Source organism: Elgaria multicarinata, chromosome 5, assembly GCF_023053635.1.
Source record: "Elgaria multicarinata webbii isolate HBS135686 ecotype San Diego chromosome 5, rElgMul1.1.pri, whole genome shotgun sequence".
Classification (NCBI taxonomy): Eukaryota; Metazoa; Chordata; class Lepidosauria; order Squamata; family Anguidae; genus Elgaria; species Elgaria multicarinata.
Genome location: NC_086175.1, coordinates 58,032,048 through 58,051,116, shown reverse-complemented (window position 1 = coordinate 58,051,116; position 19,069 = coordinate 58,032,048). Strand labels below are relative to the sequence as shown.

General features: G+C 40.2%; 1 protein-coding gene across 4 annotated transcripts in view; it reads left to right on the top strand.

The window, feature by feature from the left end:
* MAP3K15 (mitogen-activated protein kinase kinase kinase 15) overlaps positions 1-19,069 on the top strand; it is a 79,638-nt gene that overhangs the window by 54,751 nt on the left and 5,818 nt on the right. For all 4 annotated transcript variants that reach the window (XM_063126436.1, XM_063126435.1, XM_063126434.1 and 1 more), the window contains 8 exons: positions 2,258-2,391; positions 3,433-3,560; positions 5,441-5,571; positions 5,782-5,887; positions 7,595-7,752; positions 11,294-11,477; positions 15,438-15,615; positions 16,600-16,774. In XM_063126436.1, the coding sequence (XP_062982506.1) occupies positions 2,258-2,391; positions 3,433-3,560; positions 5,441-5,571; positions 5,782-5,887; positions 7,595-7,752; positions 11,294-11,477; positions 15,438-15,615; positions 16,600-16,774 (1,194 nt within the window). The remainder of the gene's footprint in view (positions 1-2,257; positions 2,392-3,432; positions 3,561-5,440; positions 5,572-5,781; positions 5,888-7,594; positions 7,753-11,293; positions 11,478-15,437; positions 15,616-16,599; positions 16,775-19,069) is intronic.

The following is a 19,069-nucleotide window of genomic DNA, read 5'->3' as shown; positions in this document are numbered from 1 at the left end:
ATAATGTATCTCATGAACTTGACATCAGTGTGCATGCCTTAGCCAAGGTCATTTAGAAGATCAATTTATTCTACTTCTTTGCTGAAAGTGAAGTTTGACTGCAAGGGCAACCTAATATGCAAATACAACTCTCTCTCTCTCTCCTTCTCCCTCCCTCCCCCCCCTCTCTCTCTGCAATCAGTTTGGATTTGCTCGCTTAAAAAATGAAGTGGAGCATAAATGCCATCAGAATACATATGCTGTGGAATTGTCCATTACACAGACATATTTATCTTTAGAAATTCTGCATATGCTAAGCCTGAGACCCTATGCATACTTACCAAAAAGTAAGGCCCATTGAACACAGTGGGCCTTACTTCTGAGTAAATATGCATAGGATTGCTCTGTTAGAAATTGGATTAATGTTTATGTAAATCTTATTACTATCGTCCAGCTACCTCTATCTGCTGAATACTGTTTTTGAGCTGTGAGATATGAGTGAGCTAAAAAAAACATTAACAGGTTCTAGTTGTGTCATTTTGGGTAATAGTGCATATCACATAACAGTTCAGGACGATGAACTGTGAAGTGCTGAAGCATGAAAAATGAAACTGTTTGAAAGGTGAACTAATTTAGTGGGCAGGCCATGTTAGGGTATACAAAGATTTCCCTGGCGTACTCTGTATGGAAACAGAAAACTTGGCAATCACTTTCAAAATGAACTAGAGGCAGGGAATTTCAAGGGCATACTGACAGAAGATTTGCAGAGAACTGAGAGATACTTGTAGACGCCTGGTTCATGTACTACTGCAGAGAGATGGAAAAATGGACAGCCTTATTTGACAAAACCAGGACTATGGCTGAGAGAACTAACATCTTACTTCTTATGAAATGATACATCTATGTAATTAATTTGAATGCCTGTTTATTAAAATATTTATGAAGTTGTTGTTGTTGATGATGATAATAATAATAATAATAACAATAATAATGTTTCTGTACCACCCCATAGCCGAAAATGACTGACATCTGCTTTTCCTCTACATACATGAATCAAGAGATCTCTTTTGAACAAATGTTGTAATAAGGTAGAAACCCAATTTAGAGTTTGGCTGTGGAGAATATTACTCCAGTGCCAATAAGTTGTTGTGTTTTTTGACCTGTAAAAACAACTCCTATAACATCCCAGAACTCTCTTTCTTGCTTTAGGAAGTCACTTAGAAAAATTAGAGTAGGGGAAGGAACTGAATTCAGTTTCAGAGAAGCTCTCAGAGACCACATTCCAGTAGTGGGCGGGGCCAAAGGAAAAAAGGAGGAGAGCCAAGGCAGGGCCCAAATGACCAAAATACCAACATATTTCAGCTTTTTATAATAGAGGGGGGAACTGCACAAAAGCTGGGAAATCAGCAAAGATTGGTAGTCAGGGGAAAGGAAGTAGGGCCAGAAGAAGGAGGATGGGCCTCAGATTTGGTCCCCCAGGTGGGCTAGATTTGGTCCCCCAGGTGGGCCAGAGATTTGACATCCCTGCAATAGGGGAACCTCCTGAATGTGAATTAATTTGCATAGGTTGTGTCAGCAGATCTAAAACACATCTGTTGAGAAGTGAGATATGCAGTATTTGCATCTTTGATTGTGCTATCATCATATGCCATATAAAGTCAGACATAGAGCTTTTCGATCTTAGATCTTCCTACATGTAACAGTTTGTGTCTACTTGCCATAGTTTCTATCGTACCAAAGTTTCTGCCATTTTGCATTCTCCACGTAAACAAAAATCCCCTTGCAAGGTACAGCGGATGATACAGGTTTTAAAAATAAATATATTTTTTGTCAATGACTCTGTTGATTAGAACCACCTAGTGGTTCAGATGAAATGGTTTTTGCAGGTTCATCACACATCATAATTGGCTACGCACATTACGAAAATGCTTGCTCTTTAATTTCTAGTAGGTCTGGTCATTTTCAAGGGAATAAATTACTAATAGTCAGTGTGGTGTGCTGGCTAGAGTGTTGGACTGGGAGTCGGGAGATCCTAGTTCCCACTTGGCCATGGAAACCCACTGGGTGACTTTGGCCCAGTCACAAACTCTCAGCCCAACCTACCTCACAGGGTTGATGTTGTGAGGAGGAGGATTATATACATCGCTTTGGTTCCTTAAGAAGTAAGAAAGGCAGGATACAAATATAATGAATACACAATATTTAAAATCAGTTTGAAGTGTTGACAATGTTCTATATTTCTATATGAATTATGAATTTCTTCCCTTTCTGCTTTCAGTATGAATATGACTATGATGAGAATGGGGACAGAGTGGTGTTAGGCAAAGGAACTTATGGGATAGTTTATGCTGGAAGAGATCTTAGCAATCAAGTCCGAATAGCTATCAAAGAAATACCAGAAAGAGACAGCAGGTGAGTCTTGATATTGTAGTTAATGTAATTTCATAAAGTTGTGGCCTTTTATTCAGTCCAAGTGCCTTACACAGGCAAGACTAAATGTTCTCCCTTTAGCAGTTCAGCTAGGATGATATAAGAGATTACCAATTAAAGATAATGTGGATGTAATGCAGTCTCTATCGAAGACCTAATTCATGTTTTGCTTGAATGTCCTATGTATAACGATCTTAGAAGTACATACATTTCTCCTTTGCTAAAATCGCTGAAGGGCTCCTCATCACATGCTAAAGTTTGTCATTTGTTATCAGATGCAAAAAAAAATTGTTTCTTTTAGAGTGCCATTTTAGCTAAGTCTATGCAGATACGTTCTATACAATGCATGAAGGGTTTGGGTAGTGACCCCTTTTATGGTGCTCAATTATTTTTATTGTAAACTGTTCTTTTTTATATCTTGTGTATAATGGCTAACTGCTTGTAACACAATAAACTGACTGACAGTCCAAGTGCCAGAAAAAGCTTTAATGAGCCCGACACATTTTGGAAAGATGTTTCCTTCCTCAGGCGCCACTCGTATATCTTTAAAAAATCTTCAAAACAGAGGAAGCATTAACAAGACTTTTTAAGATATACAAGTGCCCCCTGAGGAAGGAAACCTGTTTGTGAAATCTGTCAGACTCAGTAAAGTTTTTTCTGGCACTTGGATGCATGTTTTCTTATATTTTTTGGAATTATTAGTGCCCTTCCCTCTTTCATTCAGTCCAACTAATGTGTCTCATGCCCTTTTTCATGGGGATGGGGGCAAAGAAGCAAGTGCACGTATCCCAACGCACCATTACAAAGATGTCTTTGTCCTATTGCAACTTTTTGCCTCCATCTCCAGTTGATGCTATATTTTCCCTGCATGGATCTTGTTTGCTTAGGCACTGTGTAACATTGTAGGGGCTTTGCCTGGTCATCCTGTGACATTATTCCATGATTTTAAAGTGCTGATTCACAAATTCAAGCCTTATGTCAATGACTGAGAGATTTTAAAGCCGTTTTATATTTTCATGATAGATATTCTCAGCCACTGCATGAAGAAATTGCCCTCCACAAATATCTAAAGCATCGAAACATTGTCCAGTATCTTGGTTCTGTTTCTGAAGATGGATATATTAAAATCTTCATGGAACAGGTGCCAGGAGGTTTGTATCATACTAATTTCTTATAATTTACCTTAATATAAATCCAGAGTAGAACCTAGCATTCCTGATAGAATGATTAACCTCTCAAACATCTGTAGAATATTTTAGTCAGTCTGTAATTAAAATGATATGGACCCAATCCAAGAAAGAAAATTCATGCACATATACCACTTGCTGAATTAAGAATGTGCATCCACATTCTGGTGTAAATAGTGTCACACAAATGCCATTTTTAAATGTGACTGTAATTGGATCAGAGTGCTGGAGTTACAGGTTCAAATATAAGACTTTCGTTTCTGACTAGCCTCATATTACATTTTTGGGGAGAATTGTCTGAACCTCGTATTAGATTCAGGATGTTGGAAATCCCCCTCCTCCATTCTTTCTGTTATAATTCTAAAATGCAATTAGGCATGCTAGAATTCAAACACACACATCCTGCTTGCAGTCTTATAGTCTGAGCTTCAAGAGAAGGCACAGGACAGAAAAGCTGAGGTGAACAGATGTGTCTTAAGGAGGCACTTGAACATAAGTGTCCCCCTTAGAGTCACTTAAGAGTCAGATAGAAGGGCATTCCGGCAGTAAGGAGCTGGAAGGGGAAAGGGGTGCAGGTGAGGAAGAAAGAGGTTGTAATCTTAGATTTAACCAACACCAGTTGCTGGGGAACATGGGTGGGAGGGTGCTCTTGCACTATGTCTTTGTTGGTCCCTGGTTGATAGCTGTTTGGCCACTGTGTGAACGAAGTGCTGGACTAGATGGACCCTCGGTCTGATCCAGCATCAGGGCTCTTCTTGTGTTTTTATATAAAGAAGATGGGGGCTTAAATCCAACGTCATGTGAGAAGATGTCCCCTTGCTCCCCTCCTCTGTGCAGCCTCCACACACCTCCCAGGTCTGCTCCAGAGAATACAAGATAGTTACGGATGAACAACATTCTAATAAAACCCAGTTAATTGGTTAGTTTCTCCCTGCAGTGACCAAGCCTAAGATGAATAATAGCTTGATCATTCTTCCCCCAAAGCATTGCCTGATCAGGCCTTGAGACTTAACTCAAGCTGAGCCTGTATTACAAAGTACATTTGAGGAGTTTTATTAATAATTCTGTGTTCATTGCAGTTTTCATCTGAGCTCTGTCTGGTTCAAAGCTCAAGTTACAGTTGCTCCCTGTATGCATATTGCTGGTGTTAGAGTTAATGAGGTTTTTCAAATGTTCAATTTGTTTTTCGAAACATCAAGAAATAAAAAATGGGGAAAGAGTGTTTAAAACCTAGATTGAGAGAAAGGCCCTTAACTCAGTAGTAGCACATGTGCATTGCACTGTAATGGTCTCAGGTTCTATCCTTGGCATTCTCCACTTAGAGCTGAGAAAGACCCTTGTCTCAAACCTTTGGAGAGCCTCTGTCACTCAGCATAGCTGCTACTGAATTAGATAGACCAATGATCTGCCTCGGTATAAGGCAACTTATTCTCCTAAGCAAAAGCTCTCTTAAAAACTGATCTCTTTTTAGAACTGATCTCTTATTAGACTGATAGAACGAATATTTCAACACTTACAATACTGTCTCGTTTGAGATGAGTCCATCTGTAGTATTTATTGTTTAGAATTAACCCTTCAGGGATGTACACAGTATAATACAGTACAAGCTCATGTGTCTCTTTTGCTCAGAATCAATAAAGCATCAGACACAGTACTATGTATATTTGCTTGGAAGTAAGTGTTCAGTATACTAAGTGTACATGTTCAATCCCAGATATGTGTGTGTGAGATAGCAGACATAAAGTAGATATATAGATATATATGGTAATAGGGATGCAATTGTAACAGGCCTGTATACCCTGGGCAGAATAATTTTATATCCTCTCTTCTCTGCTTAAACCCAGGAAGTCTTTCTGTACTCCTAAGATCAAAATGGGGACCAATGAAAGAACCCACAATTAAGTTTTATACTAAGCAGATCCTAGAAGGCCTGAAGTATCTCCACGAGAACCAGATTGTACATAGAGACATAAAAGTGAGCATGTGTATATTCATTAAAGTTTTTTTATTATATATTGTTCAAATACAAGGTATATTTTATCATTCCACTAAAGCCTCTTTCGAAGAGGCTGAATAAAATCTATTTTAAGAATTGCTAACTAATATGAAGTTGCAGAATTCAGAGGAATCTTGGCAGAGTTTCTGGTGACTTGTATAACTGCCTGTTCTTTTTCGTTTTCTTTAGGGAGACAATGTTTTAGTGAATACATACAGTGGAGTAGTAAAGATTTCTGATTTTGGGACTTCCAAACGCCTTGCTGGAGTCAATCCATGTACAGAGACATTTACAGGTAAGAACAGAATCAGAACTTCTTTTTAAAAAATGCTGCTCTGGTTAGAATGTGTGGTATTGTGTTTGATATCTGCAGGGATGGCTAGATTATGACAGAAGTGCACATTCTTCATCAGTGGAGCGTGGTGTTCTGAACTGGATCACTCCTTCCAGAGGCAGGCCTTATGCAAAATCTTTGCCCCTGACAGTTGGAGGAGTGATTGTCTTCTAGTCAAATAAAATTAGATTGAACTTTCAAATTCCTGCAAAAGAATGTCCTTTTAAAAGAACAAACTAGTATAAGAAACAACGCTCTAAGTGATGCAACGTCCAGCCTTTTTCTCCTTACCTAGTTGGTCAGGCTGGCTTTTTAATAAATCAAAGAAGGGTGGGCACTGCAGGCCACCATGCTGTGAAATTTTCAAAGACTTCATGTGGCTGCTGTTCCTAGGCTTGTGAAAAGGGAAGGAACTATGTCTCAACTAAACAGGAAGTGACCTGTTGACAGGAACTGTCAAGCATGGCACCCCCATGTCAACAATACTCAATGTATATATATATAACTGAATAAGGAATTGGAGATATGCACCCCACAATAAGCTTTTGGCCACCAAATGATATACTGAAGCCTCTAGTAGTGTGTCCTCTATGAGATGGCCTAGAACTGCATCCAACCCAATGCTTTGTCTATGCACAATGTATAAATCAGAGAAATACATGGTTCATGGGCAGCAGAGAGAGAATGAGCCAGAGAATTTCACAATTTTAAGTGTGGCCATGGAGAAATTCATGCATCATGTCCTGACAAAACTTACATCAGCCTTGGCTATTGCCAGGACACAAAGAAAAATATCCCCTTCAGATTTCTGGGAGTAGGGGAAATAGTATAGGCACGGTACCTGCACTTTCTCATGATCAAGGCAAGAGTCTTGCTTAGCTTCTTTATCAGATCAAGGAGACTTAGAATCCCAGACAGGATCTACACTGTTTGATTCTTATTCATTCTTTTTGTCAATAGAACCTTGAAAAGGGTTACTAACAGTGCAATCCTATGCATATCAACTCAGAAGTAAGTACCATTGAGTTCAGTGAGGGTTACTCCCTAGTAGGTGGATATAGGATTGCAGCCTAAACTCTATTATAGCTAATAGCAAGTTACGAGCTTTTGATTAATTTGGGATCTAGTGAGTGGTCTGAGAACATGAAATACTGTAACTTTACTGAAGTTAAGCAGGCAACAACCTGGTTGGGAGAGCTCCCTATTAGAGCAGGATATACATATAATAAACATTTTTAAAAGCTTATTGTTTTAAGTCCAACAATTCACACAGCCTGGTTATTTATTAGTTCATCATACCCGTAAATCTAGTACCATATTTTCTCTCAGTGAACCTCCCAATAAATTATTGTTGTATCTGGTTTACTATCTGTGCAATCAAACTTTTGCACGTGCAAAAACATGGAAAATGCAGTCAGTGGCAATCTTGTCAATCTAGTTAAATGCGCTAAATGTATTTTCCACCTTCTGAAGTCTATTGCATAAGCAGCCACCTAGAATAATTGTGATGAAATGCAGTCTAGCAGTTGAGAGGTGCTGGATATGGCACTTAGCCATCTGTTCAGTCCATTTATATTGTAAATGCTGTTTTGCAAAACACCTAATGCAGAGTGTGATCAGTTCAGGGATGAACAAAGTAATTGTCCCTATTCTTTTTTGTATGTTTAGGTACTTTGCAGTATATGGCTCCAGAGATTATTGATAAGGGACCTCGAGGATATGGTGCACCAGCTGATATTTGGTCATTGGGTTGCACTATCATTGAAATGGCTACAGGGAAACCTCCATTTCATGAACTGGGGGAACCACAAGCAGCTATGTTCAAAGTAAGTATTCTTAGCCAAAGAGTATGTAGTCTAAAAAAAAGTCATTGCTCTTGCTTTCATTGATTCCAGTAGTATCTGAACAATGTCTGCTTAGAAGATTCAGCCTTAGGCCTGGTTCACGCATAACACTACCCCTAGTTTATTTTAACCCATGGTTTGGCTACTAGGAGGAGGGCTTTCTCCGCTGTGGCACCCTGGCTGTGGAATGAGCTCCCCAGAGAGGTCTGCCTGGCGCCTACACTGTACTCCTTTCGTCGCCAGTTGAAGACCTTTTTATTCTCTCAGTATTACAATTAAGTGTTAAAATACTTAAATTTAAATTTTACTGTTTTACCTCTGTATTTTAATCTTATATCAATTTTGCTGCGTGGTTTTATCCTGGTTGTGCTTTTTATACTGTATTTTGTATTTGTACTTTTAACCTGTTGGTTGTTTTATTATGGTTTTAATTTTTGTGAACCGCCCAGAGAGCTTTGGCTATTGGGTGGGTATAAAAATGTAATAAATAAATAAATAAATAAATTTGTTGCCCTACCTAAGGTTTATCTGGCTGATAATCGAACAAAATGCTGCCTTTTCTCTCTCTCTCGATCCCAAATTGCTTGTTTCCCTCCTCCTTTGCCTGCTGCCTCCCTGAATCACAAATGCCTTTGCAGTACTGTAGTGCTGGAATGTAAAGCAGCTGGGTTGTTGTTGCTTACTTCTCTTGCCCACTGACTCTGTAGCCTGGAAAAACAAGCAATGCACAACCCATGTTTTTTGGTTCACAGATCATGACAACTGATGGTTTAAATAATCCAGAGTTCACAATCCAAAAACAAACTATGGGTTCTCTTTCTGGGTTTCACACATCATGAAAACCCAGAATTCAATAACCCATATGATTGGTTAGCATTATGTGTGAATCAGGCCTTAGAGTAGCTCCACATTTCCAGTGCAGCCCTATGCCCATCAATTACCAGTGTTACTAGGGAAATATGAGCTAGGGAAAACATATCCAGGTTATTTGTGCAGTTGGGGAGACCTCTTGTCAAAGCCTTCAACTGGTTTTACTTTCTGACATGACACTCACTTGGCAGTGCCAGCAGGGAGAGCCTTGAAGTTCTGAAATAATACAGTTGATAGCAAAAAACAACAACCCCAAAAGCAATCTAACATAAAAATATTAAATCATTGTGAGACAGCTCTGAAGTTTACTTGATTACCAACTCAAATGTAGTTCTATCAGTCTTGCACTCACAGTATTTATTTATTGAACACAATAATTAGCTGCCTTTCCAAAGCAAAGGTAACTTATACCAAGTAATAGTTAAAATAATTTTAAAACACTCCCTCTCTTACAAAAGAACAGCACCAAAACCTAAAATAAACCTAAATATATTTGTACCATTAGAATATAGGAAGTTTTATTGACTCAGATCCTTGGTCCATCTAGTCCAGCATTGTCCACTGACTAGCAGGGTTTCAAACAGGAGTCTTCCTCTGCCCTTCCTAGTTGTGCCAGGAATCGTGCATGGGGCCTTTTGTATGCATAACATGTACTCTGCTACTGAAACCAAGGTCCTTCTCCTAACCAGCCAAGCTAAAAGCTAGAGGGAAGAGATGCATTTCCCCCTGAAATGTCTCAGGAAAAGACTGGGGAATTCATTCCACAGCCATGGGCTAACTGATATAAAGGGCTGCTTTTATCTGCTACAGCTCTCATTTAGAATAGGTGTATGAAACAGGGTCAGATTAGATGTCTGAAACTTGGGGGTGGGTGGGCAGTACAAGGAAAGGAAGTCTCTAAGATATGTGGGAGTAGGCCATGAACTGCTTTGAAGGTAAGGACCAATGCAACAAATGGAGCCTGATAGAAAGTACTCCTGGCTTGATTATCAAAAGATCTGGGGAGATCTCATAATCATCACCCCTGACTTCTCTGGATTCAGCTTTTCAATTTGTTAGCCCTCATCTACCTGACTGCTGGTTCCAGGCATTGATTCAGGACACAGACTTCAGCACCCAGGTGTTTAGTAACTAGGGTTAGGTATCATCAGCATATTGACAATGTTTTACTTGAAAACTGGGAATAATCTCTCCCATCTGCTTCCTTTAGATGTTTAAACAAGATTGGTGATGAGAACATCTGTAACTAAGTTTTAGGTATTATTGGGAAAGTGGCTGCATGTTATTTCTTACCCTAAAGAAATTACAACCCTGCCAGTAAATGTGGTGGTCTGAATGTATGTGAAGGTCCTTGTATGGAAACAGTCAGTGCATTAATAGCTGGTGCTGTGACTCAGACAATTTGCTTGTATTGTTCAGCCAGCATAATGTCAAAAGCTAAATTGCTATTATAAATGTATAATAGGACCAGCTTGCATCAATGCCAGTCTGAATGCTCAACTATTTTAGCAGGCACTTGGATGTTATTTTAACCGTTAAGTTGCTGTTGTGGTTCTCCGGCCACTTTCAGCTCTGTGCCCATCCTGCTTGTTTTTCCAAAATCTATTTTGCACAGATGTTTCTGTAGATGGAATAGGATGCATGAAAAAAATTAGGTTAACTTTGTAAAATTTGCTTGAAAGACTGTGAAATGGTAACCAAGACCAATGCTGCCAGATCAGGGGACGTCAAGGACTTAATAAGTCACTGTGAAGTGCTTAGTTATAATTAAAAATATATAATCAGCTTATGTAAGTGCACTTTACATACCAGTCACAGCAAACCAGAACAAGAAAAGTTAAAGTCAAAGCACCACATAGGTCTAAAGAAGAGTTAGAAACTCACCACAGTCTTTCATTATTATTGTTATTTATTTATTTTATTCATATACCTCCCTTCCTCTCAAGGAAGCTTAGCACTAAAGTCTTAGTTGCCTAGTTCCAACTATGACAACTCATCCTTTACTACTGCAAGAAGACAAAGGCGTTTTATTGTCACAAACAAAACTTCTTAAAGTGTATAGTGTGCAGTTAATTGAAAATGGAAGCAAAAACTTCAGATCACCTCCCCACAGTCACACCAAAAGAAGAAAGGGGAGCTGACAAGCCTCAGGCTCATTCGCATAACAAGAAACCATAATTTAGTGTTATATCCAAATGTAGCCAACAAGTAACTGCAGTTTGTTTAAAATGGAAGTAAAAGCTTCCAATCTCTTTCTCACGGCTATGCCAGAAGAGAGGAGGGGCCACCACTTAAATGCTGAGGTTCATGTACATAATAAAACTAAGAATAAAAGAATAAAAAAACTAAACCATAGTTTAGTGTTATGTGGAAACCAGGCTACTGTCTTCGCTTTCATCTGTACTGTGCAAAACAGTAAATAGCTAGAAAAGTGCAATAATAATAATGAATAAATCTTGATATTTGCATAATTAGTTATACCATGCAAAATATATATGTGGCCCTTTTCTACTTCTAAGTGAAAGTAAATCAACATGGTGTTGTGTGGCTTTAGCTGTGCTGTAATATATTATTCTATTGCACATAATAAAAAAATCAACTTCAGATTAATTTTCCTTTCTCAAATAATGTAGACCATCCTTATTACTTGCAGGTTGGAATGTTCAAAATTCATCCTGAAATCCCTGAATCGCTATCTGCTGAAGCAAGAGCCTTTATTTTGCTGTGCTTTGAACCTGACCCAAATAAACGTGTCACAGCATCTGATTTACTTAAAGACCTGTTCTTGAAACAGCTGAACAAAGGCAAGAAAAACAGAATTGCATTCAAGCCCTCAGGTAAGGCATCATCAGCCAAAAGAGCTACAGCATAACTAAGGGTTATGTAAAGAGATTTTAATAATGATCCTTCTGTGTAATTCTGGACGTGCCAAGAAATCAATAAGCTGTAGAGCTGGTGTCAAGCGTAGGCATAGTCGAGCGCCTGCCAAGAGCTCACACCCAAGCAGGGCCCCACTGACAAAGAGCCCCCTGGACTTGCTTCTCCTCTTCAACTTTGCAAGGTGCTTGTTCCATTTCAACCTGCATTGAAAATGACTCTTGTTCTGGCCCAGACAACAGTGGCGAGGAGGAGCAACAGCAACAGAGGCCACGGCCTTATTGTTGCCTGGCTCGCTCGCTCGCTCGCTCTGCCTGTCAAGTGAACAAGGGGTAGCAGTGATAAGAGAGAGGGTGAGGAGTGAGAGCAGCTGGTGATAATGGTGGTGACAAGGTGGACTCACTGCGGGAGGGGGGGTCATTGAGGGTATTTTGCTCAAGGGCCCTCAAAAATCTGTAACAAATTCACAAAACAATGAACTGACTGAAAGAAGAAGTCCTGTTTTTTCTTTTAATAAAGGAAGAAGAAAGTCAGAGCCAAGTTTTTCCAAAGTGACTAATATGTTTTACTGGAGAAACCTTAAATAATTACTGTCGGGGATGCTTTAGGGTGGATTCCTGCATTGAGCAGGGGGTTGGACTCGATGGTCTTGTAGGCCCCTTCCAACTCTGCTATTCTATGATTCTATGCTTCTATGGTATTTTCAGTAGGCACATACCCAGCATCTTAAGCTCAGTAAAGTATCTCAGGCAGTGGACCAAAGAGGGAGGGCAAAGGGATTCTGGAGCAAGCGCTGATTTGACTTCACCAATGGCAAAATCTTACACAAATCTCCATGTTGGAACAGCTGTAAGACCAAGAGGCTTGTAGTAATCTTTATCAGCTAGCGGCCTCTTGCATAATTCTTTCAGTGGCTGGGGATCAGGCACATGGCCTCTTTTAGTCCACTTCCCAGATGAGCTATACTAGCAAGGAGAAATCCACTGCTGGTGTTAGCTTAAGAAGAGTTTTACATCTGTCAGCAAATTTTTATTTTTGCTGCCTGCAAAAATATCCAGTAGTTTCATTCCATTTGTTCCCAATTTTTTTAACTGAATTTTTAGGGCCTGTTCACACAACAACACACTAAGCTATGGTTAGACTGCTAACCCTTTTGTAGCAAGTGGTTAGTGAGTGTGTGTAAACTGTGGTTATGTAGCCATCCTGGTTAGGAATGGTTTACATGACACAGTAAGCCATAATGCTTAGCTCAAAACACTTAACCATCATAGTTTAGCGTGTTGTCTGAACTGGGCTGTGTTATGGTTCAGTTGTTTCATTTGATCTTATGATCTTAAGCTTTGGTCTGATGCACCCACACATTCCCTTGGACACTGTCTGGATCTTGTTCTCACTCGGAATTGCTCTGTGTTGGACTTTTCTACTGCTCACTTTCCGCTGTCAGATCATCACCTAGTTTCTTTCAATATTACTCACAATCCTCCTCCTTCACGTCCCGCTTCTCGCTCTTGTCGTGACTTGCAATCTATCAATTATGAGGCTTTTTCCCAGTCTCTAGCCTCCTCCCTTCCTTCTGTCTGTTCGGCTGTCTCCTTGGACTCAGCTGTCTCCTTCTTTAATTCCTCCTTATCTTCAACTCTTGATAATCTTGCTCCATCTACAACTCGGATAGCTCGCCCTTCTCAACCCCAACCGTGGCTCACCTCTTCCCTCCGCTACCTTCGCTCTTGTTCCCGGGCAGCTGAACGCCTTTGGCGTAAGACCAGGGACCGGGCAGACTTTGTCCATTACAAATTTGTACTCTCCTCTTTCTCTTCTGCCATCTCACTGGCCAAACAGCAGTACTACTCAACGCTGATCCAATCAAATGCTAGGCATCCTCAGCGGCTCTTTGCGTCCTTCAATTCTCTTCTGAAGCCTAATCCGCCATCTCTCCCCGCCTCTCTGTCTGCTAATAACTTTGCCTCTTTTTTCAATGCTAAAATCCAAACTATCCACTCTGATCTGGCCAGCTCTGCTCCTCTTCCAGTTCCTGTTCCTCATCTGTCAGCTCCTCCTGCAAATTTCTCTGTGTTTCCTTCGGTCTCTGCGGATGAACTGTCTACAATACTGCGCTCTTCGAAGCCTTCCACTTGTTCTCGTGATCCGATTCCTTCTCGCGTCTTTATTAATCTTATTCCTGCTATCCTCCCTTCCTTGCTACATATTATTAATCTTTCTCTGTCCTCTGGTTCATTTCCTTCTGCTTTTAAACATGCTACAGTCTCTCCCATTCTCAAGAAACCTACTCTTGATAGGCTATCTCTATCTAACTACCGACCTGTCTCTTTGTTGCCGTTTGTTTCAAAGATCCTGGAGCGTGCGGTCTACTCTCGCTGTCTTGACTTTCTTTCTAGTAACTCTGCTTTGGATCCATTTCAATCTGGATTCCGTCCTCTGCATTCCACCGAAACAGCCCTTACTAAGATCACCAATGATCTCCTTACTGCCAAGTCTAAAGGCCATTATTCCGTTCTTATTCTCCTTGATCTAACTGCAGCCTTTGACACGGTTGATCATGATCTTCTCTTAGATTCCCTTCATGACCTTGGATTTTGTGGCTCTGTCTATAACTGGTTTGCCTCCTATCTAGCGGGTCGCTCTTTCAGCGTGTTGGCTAATGGCAGCTCGTCTTCCTCCTTTCCCCTTTCAGTAGGGGTTCCGCAAGGCTCGGTGCTTGGCCCGTTGTTGTTTTCCTTATACATGTTGCCCTTGGGCAAGCTTATTCAATCTCATGGCCTCCAATATCATCTGTACGCCGATGATACACAACTATATCTGTCATCTCCGGAACTTTCTCCTGATGTTCACGATCGTATCTCGGCATGTCTTTCAGATATCTCAGCTTGGCTGCTTCATCGTCGCTTGAAACTTAACATGGCAAAGACTGAATTGCTTGTTTTTCCTCCTAAACCTTCTCCTCATCTCTCATTCTCTCTTACTGTCAATGATGTTACGCTTACTCCGGTCAAGGAAGCTCGTAGCCTTGGCTTTATCTTCGACTCCTCGCTCTCCTTTATTCCTCATATTGAGGCAGTAGCTAAATCTTGTCGATTTTTCCTGTATAATATTGCCAGGATTCGATCATTTTTGTCTGTCTCTTCTGCCAAGACGCTTGTTCATGCACTGGTTATTTCACGGTTGGACTACTGCAACCTTCTTCTCTCTGGCCTTCCTTCTTCTCACATCAGTCCGTTGGTTTCTGTTCACCACTCTGCCGCAAAGATCATCTTCTTGGCTCGCCGCTCTGACCATGTTACTCCGCTTCTGAAATCTCTTCATTGGCTTCCAATTCACTTCAGAATCCAATATAAACTTCTCCTGTTAACCTTCAAAGCTTTTCACGGTCTAGCTCCTTCCTATCTCTCCTCTCTCATCTCACACTATTGCCCCGCTCGTGCTCTTCGCTCCTCTGATGCCATGTTTCTCGCCTGCCCAAGGGCCTCTACTTCCCTTGCTCGGCTTCGTCCATTTTCGTCTGCTGCCCCTTACGCCTGGAACGCTCTTCCAGAACATTTGAGAACTACAAGTTCAACCACAGCTTTTAAAGCACAACTAAAAACTTTTCTTTTTCCTAAAGCTTTTAAAACTTGATGTTGTGCAGACTTCTACTGTTACTTTCTACTGTTAGTTTTTCCCTACCCAGTGCCTGCTTACCCTACCCTGTACCTGTTTGCATTCTCTTCCCCTCCTTATTGTTTTACTATGATTTTATTAGATTGTAAGCCTATGCGGCAGGGTCTTGCTATTTACTGTTTTACTCTGTACAGCACCATGTACATTGATGGTGCTATATAAATAAATAATAATAATAATAATAATATTTGCTTAAAAGATGGGTGGATTTGTTTACCCATGCTCCTTTTTCTCTTTGGCTGTAGATTATAATCGTAGCACATCTCTCCCTTTGCCAGTCCAAGGAGAGCAGGCTGGCAGCAGCAGCAGTGAACATGGCTCAGTCTCACCAGACTCCGATATGCAACATGACATGTTCTTTGAAAAGACAAAGCGCTCTGTGTCAGAGGTTCAAGCAAAGAATACCTTTTCCCATTTACTAAGGTAAATTCTGACCTATGCAAGAATGCATACTAGTTTACAGCAAAAGCTATTTATTTTTCTGCTATATAAATAAATAATAATAATAATAATAATAATAATAATAATAATAATGAACATGGTAATGTACATAGTAAAAGAATAAAACAGCAACACCCTGCCACATAGGCTTACATTCTAATAAAATCATAGTAAAACAATAAGAAAAGGAAGAGAATGCACGAAATATGCACAGGGGACAATATTGCTTCTATTTAGTAGAAGAGAGGTTGTTCTCAAAAGTTAAATACATTGTGTGATCGATAGTAAAAGCATCAGTTGATGTTAAACGTTAGTTTTAAATTGGGTTTGTTTAGGCATCTGCAAGCAGTCAATAAGTCTTGTTGGAAAAATCAGAAGCCCTATCAAGGAAGAATAGGAAACGCAACATCTTAAAATGAGTGTGTTCCACATTATGATTAGTGTGTCTAATTACTATACATTAGGGATGGGCAACTTGTATGACCCCAAGGACTGCATGAGGTGTTGGGTGGGCAGCCAGGTTAAATCCGTCCCCTCATCTTATTCAATCACTTACTTTGGTCATACTGTCCAAGCAGCAACAGGAAGCTCTATGGTGCAAGTGGGTGGCAGAGCATCCTCTAGGTTGTTTAGTGATTAAACAACTCAGAGTTAACCCATGGTTTGTTTCTGGGTTTGCACATTACAAAACAACCCAGGAACAGAGTATTCCTGGGTTGTTAATTGAAAATGGCAAGTGGGCGGGAGTCAGTGCTTGCTCACTCCCACAAACCCAGCCATTACCTGGTTAAACAACCTAGGAATTGGCTGTGACATGTGAATCCAGGGTTACAGTACATTATAATACGTCATTATGTCACATCCACTCATTTGAAGTTATTAAAAATACTTCAAAAATTGGGTTAATACTCATATCCTTGTTAACCATTTGTAGTTCGTAGTGAACATTGTCACTTTCTGACCTAGTGTTCCTGACGACAGCTCAGTTTCAGATGAGCGAAGTGCTTCTCCTTCCCTTGAAGAAAGGGATTCTGGTCTTTTCTTGCTACGAAAGGACAGTGAACGCCGTGCAATTCTCTATAAAATCCTCAAGGAGGAGCAGAACCAAGTTGCTTCCAATTTACAGGAATGTGTAGCACAGGTAATGATACTTTTGAGATTATTTGCTTGTTTGTAAAAGGAAAATGTATTTTTTAAATGATAGCTTTGAATGAAGGTGTATAACATTTAGAAGGCAAGTAAGTGCACTGATGTGAATCATGAACCCCTCCCCTGATTTTTTGGGGAAGAATCCCCCAGGTTTTTAAATATGCTATCACTCCTTTTTTGCCTTCATCTGATGGCTCAGCTGTCACAGGGTAGATGGGAAGACTATTTAAAAAAAGAAGTTTCATGCTGGGGGGTCCCCTGGGCTTTTAGGGTGGGTTTCTTTCTTCCACACATATAAAATGGTGTTATAAGTGCAGGAGGGGGGCAGATGTGGAGATGCATCGTCCAGGGAAGTGTAGACTTAATGACAGACCTTCTAAACAAGCATTGGAAGAGAAAGTGCAGTTCCTCTTCTGCCCCCTTACATTTTCATACAAAACACGCATACTCTAGTAGTGGCAGCAGCTTCAAGTCTCCAGATATAGAAACAAACAAAATCATACATAGACATGAGATCAGAGCTATGTCAAATATGATACATAGCATGAAAAAATATAATAATATGAGCCACAGGGAACTATGCAAGTAATTCCAATGTTGGTTGAAAATTAGAACATTTTAACACTGATTTCTTTAAAGCTTGCTATAAAGTGCTATAATGAGGGGATTTGTAAGTACATACAAAAGGAAGCTGTACTAGCTTCTAGCACTAAATGCATGTCTAAGAGCTCCATCTGATGAGCGTTTTACTGCACACTCGTAACTGGGCAGTCACAGATTACTCACATGACGTTGTCTGCCTCTCGCGCATCTTCCACCCCTTCTGGCCTTCGTTGTGCAGCAAAAAACCCCAGAGAAAGTCCGGTTGCTGCTCTCTCCTACCGGACTAAATGGGGCTAATTAATTCCTGTTTTCAGGAAGCGACGTTTTGTCTATGATCGTGCAAGAAGCAGTAGGAAGTAAATGGCCACATTCGGATGACACTTTGGTGTGAACTGCCCTTTGTGTGGAGTTTCCGCACTGGATGACACGTTTCTCAACAGTGGTGTAAAAACTCCATCGCGGAGTTCTAAAACCACCGTTGACTAATGTGTCGACCAACAAGCCAGTATCTTATTCATATAATAAAAAGGATTAGGGCAGAACATACAGGATATTTAAGGATAGAAGTTATAAATACATCTACAGCAGCAATCAAGTCTTATATGATTGCTGGCTGGAGACTGTGCATAACAAGCATTTCAGTGTTTATTTTCTTTATACCTTTCCCATGCTATTAGAGAGACTACAATACAAATTTGTATTTAAGAATTGAATGGTACAATGCTCCTTTATGGAAAGGTATCGTTATCCATTTGATCTGTACCAAAGAAAATGAAATGGACACAAACACTTTATTTCAAATTCACTCTTGAGCTTTGATTCACTCATGTTTTTGCTTCCTCTCTTGTTAGCTAATTTAATCCACGGATCAAAGTACTTGTGACATGGCTGATGGAAAGCTGCCCTCTGCTGCTTTTATCATGAACTGACAAAACTGGAAATGAGTCTTCCAGACAGCAGGGTTGAGGCTAGTAGATGGAGGCTAGTGCTCAACTTCCAGGAGTTTGTTGTAGGTTGCCCAGTAGTTAAAGAGACACAGAACCATGATGCTAATTATTCTGAGTAGTCTTGAGATTTGAGACTGTGGATTGGTCATGCCAGCCACAGAAATGCATTCCTGTCAGGGGGGAAAAAATCCCCATGGCCCCTTAACCATAGTTAATGTGAACAGGTTTCCTATTTAATCAGGATTTGATTGAATATTAAAAGATAATAAACCTAATTAGTGTTAACCATGGTTAAGGCTAGTGGCACATGGTCACTCATGAGGGTGCACATATTTTCATTCCCATGGCTGCCTCCCAGATGTAGTTAATAGGAAGCCAGTGTCACATCTGGTCGAGAATCACCAGAACATCAATTTTTCAAAGAATACTGAATGACTTAAGTTATTATTGGAAAGTAATACAAAGTGAGGAACTTGATAGTCTGAAATTGTGTTTCCCAGACTCTTGATAGAAAGAACCCTCTTTTCTGGATTAGAATTGGATGCACATTTTGCTCAAAAATAATCTCAATCGGCTCCTGAAGCAAAGGTCAGGCATCTTCCTTGCAACTATCAGGATTACGTGGTTATTTCCAGGCATCCCATCATCTCCTTCTCTCCGTCACTTTTGTCCTCTTGGTGGAACTGTGCTATCTGAGCAATGGTGTTGCTTCTGGGTTTCTGCTGTACATCTGTCAG